The sequence below is a fragment of the Mus pahari genome, chromosome 23 (genome assembly GCF_900095145.1).
Source record: "Mus pahari chromosome 23, PAHARI_EIJ_v1.1, whole genome shotgun sequence".
Lineage (NCBI taxonomy): Eukaryota > Metazoa > Chordata > Mammalia > Rodentia > Muridae > Mus > Mus pahari.
Window position 1 is genome coordinate 28,000,579 of NC_034612.1, and position 2,933 is coordinate 28,003,511.

At 38.2% G+C, this 2,933-nt stretch overlaps 1 protein-coding gene across 1 annotated transcript in view; it reads right to left on the minus strand.

Annotated features, from left to right (window-relative positions):
* LOC110313181 (cytochrome P450 3A13) overlaps positions 1–2,933 on the minus strand; it is a 27,955-nt gene that overhangs the window by 3,118 nt on the left and 21,904 nt on the right. Inside the window, 2 exon segments of the mRNA XM_029533652.1 lie at positions 1,425–1,633; positions 1,635–1,651. Coding sequence (XP_029389512.1) covers positions 1,425–1,633; positions 1,635–1,651 — 226 coding nt within the window.

The window sequence follows — 2,933 nt, forward strand, 5'->3', positions numbered from 1 at the left end:
ATTTGAAATGTAAATAAAGAAAATAATAATAATAAAAAATTTAAAAAAAGAGAGAAAAATCACTGCTTTATGGAAAGTGGCAATTGCAATGTAGCTGTGTATGTTTTTTCTTTTTCTTTTATTTTTTAAATGTTTTTTATTTAATCTTTTTTTACAGTCCAGATTTTATTCCCATCCTGGTCCACCCTCTGACTGTTCCAAATCCCATACCACCTCCCCCATCTCCACGAGGATGTCTCCACCTCCCACCCCCACCCCACCAGAACTCTCCAGTCCCTGGAACCTCCAGTCTCTTCTCTGACTGAGTCCTTGAAAATTCTGATGTGTATTAGAGTATTGTAGTTTCAAAAACTTAATGAGGGATGTAGATGTATGTGAATAAACACAATGTATGTATGAATAGTTGCTGGTCACATAGAATTCCCTTAAAAATGCTCTGGGTACTGATTTGTTACTTTGTTAAACAATTTCTGTTGTGGAAATTTATCAACGAAATGATTTATCAGTGTTTGGAGTAGTCCTTCATGTACAGTAAACACTTATTATGTTGTTTCATTATTAAATGAATGTAACAGAAGTACAGTCAATCATGTATGTCACAAAAAAATACAGGAAGTGGGATTGCTGAAAATGGAGGGAACACAGAAGCCACCTGGTCTAGAAGACAGAAGAGCTTATGAGCTCTAGTTAACTTCTGGTGTCTAAATTGCACACTTTATGGTCAAAAACATAATGTACCAGAAATCAGGAGGTGCATAGTAAGACACAATGACTGCCTAGATCCTGGGCCTTTAGACTTGTCAGCCTTTTTTATTTTGTTTGCCAATAAAACAACTAGAATGTAAAACTGTGACTGAAGCTTGATCTTGGCTCCAGTTTTCCAGAAGAGCCCTCTTGAACTATCTCCAAAGAAGGATGTCTCAGACTTTTAGACAGCAAGAGACATGGCTTTGGAAAAGTCAGTTAGGGTAAGATAGCTGTCCAGGACAACATTAGAGGCAGGAGTGGAAAGACACATGGTCTCCTCTGTCCTTGATGGGGCTGTTCAAACAAGGCCCTTCAGTGATAGCATTACTGCCACACTGGAGGACCCAGGAAGTCGTCTAGTCAAAAAGAAAATGTAAACATTTTCTGAAGGTAATGGAGCAACTGAAAGAAGAGCAAGAAAAATCTAGGAATGAAAAGCTTAATGCATTAAAAAAAGATAGTGCTGAGAACACTGTGATAGATGCTACTCTTGTCTTAAAAGTTTGAATAGATAGATGGATGGATAGACAAACGATAACCAGAAACACAGAGAGATTGTTACTGCTACTTATGTGTCTTCAACACCAGGACACAACACACCAAAATGGGCCTAGTCTGGGTCTGGGCAGTCTCTCTTTCCCACATCCTTTCCCACATCCTTTCCCACATCCTTGTACCTTTCAGGGCGGAATTCCTCAGGCTCTGGCCAGTACTTCGGGTCTTTGTGAAGAGCAAAGGTTGGTACCATCACCACAGTCCCTTTGGGAATGAATACCCCATTGATTTCAACATCTGTCTTACAGACCCTCTCAAGTCTTCCAGCAATTGGATATAATCTGAGAGTTTCATTCACCACCATGTCTAGATACTCCATCTGTAGCAGGGTGTCATAGGTGGCAGGTGCCTGCAAAGAGAGACAGAGATTTTCATAAATTAAGTAATTTGTGGAGAACTAAGTTATTGCACTACCCAAGAAAAACTCACATTGAGGGAGGACCTTAGCATTTACAAAGTATTTTAATAACTGACATACTTCAACGTGCTCGATATATCTTTAATAAATGTAAGACAATTATGAAATACTAAAAGACTTTGTGACAATCCCAAACCCAGGACCTGAAATCATCAGCTTTACTATACACTACATTTTCTTAATTTGAGGAACCATAACTAACACATCATAATAATTAGAGCCACAAAAATTTAACACACATGATTACAATTCCACAGAGAGGCCACACATGTGTGCGTGAAAGTATTATATACAACACAGGAAGAGAAAAAAATCCCTATTTTATTTACTTGAAATTATTCTATATGGCCATTCTTTTGGTTATATATAAAGTTAGGAACCATTATAGGATAAAATTTTAAATGATCTGTGGAGATAATAGTCTCTTCTGTATTAAAGGTGACAAAAGACAGATATAAGTAATTGCTACCACAGTGCCCAATTTCAACCTTGGTAAAAGTCACAAGGAGAACAGGAACCACCACTAAACCCCACTCTCTGTCACTGGTCCAACCTGCTGGTTTTCATTCAGGGATTGCCTATGATCTCTGAAGAGAGTGATAAGCCAGATAGATCACCCCATACACCAGATAACCTCACAGCCCACGGTTTGGGCAGAATTATAAAGATCAATGTATAGAACTTGTAACTATTACTATATTATATTTTTGGATGGACCATAATATGGTATGACTAAGGGGTAACCTATGAGTTGAAAGAAATGTGTAAGGCAGCAGTAAACCAATCTGCCTAGCCCAGCCAGGCCAAGGCCAGTCACACTTAGGCAACAGTACAGTGCATGACATCAACAGAGATTGCTCTGAAGACACTTGACTAACCAATACTCACACTTCCATATCCCTGTTCTTTTGTGACTGTTTCTTGGTAATTTTTGTGAGAGTCTATCCCAACATTTGTCTACAATGATATTTTCTTAAAAAGCATCGTCCAATATCTGCTTGTCATGCTTTTCTCTTTTCAGAAACCTTCTTAAATAAAGATGGTGAAGGAATCAATGATTAAAATGCCCAAGATACAATTACAATACCCAAGATACAATTTGCAAAACACAAGAAAACCAAGAAGAAGGAAGACCATCGTGTGGATACTTCCTTCCTCCTTAGAATGGGGAACAAAATAACCATGAAAGGAGTTACAGAGACAAAGTTTGGAG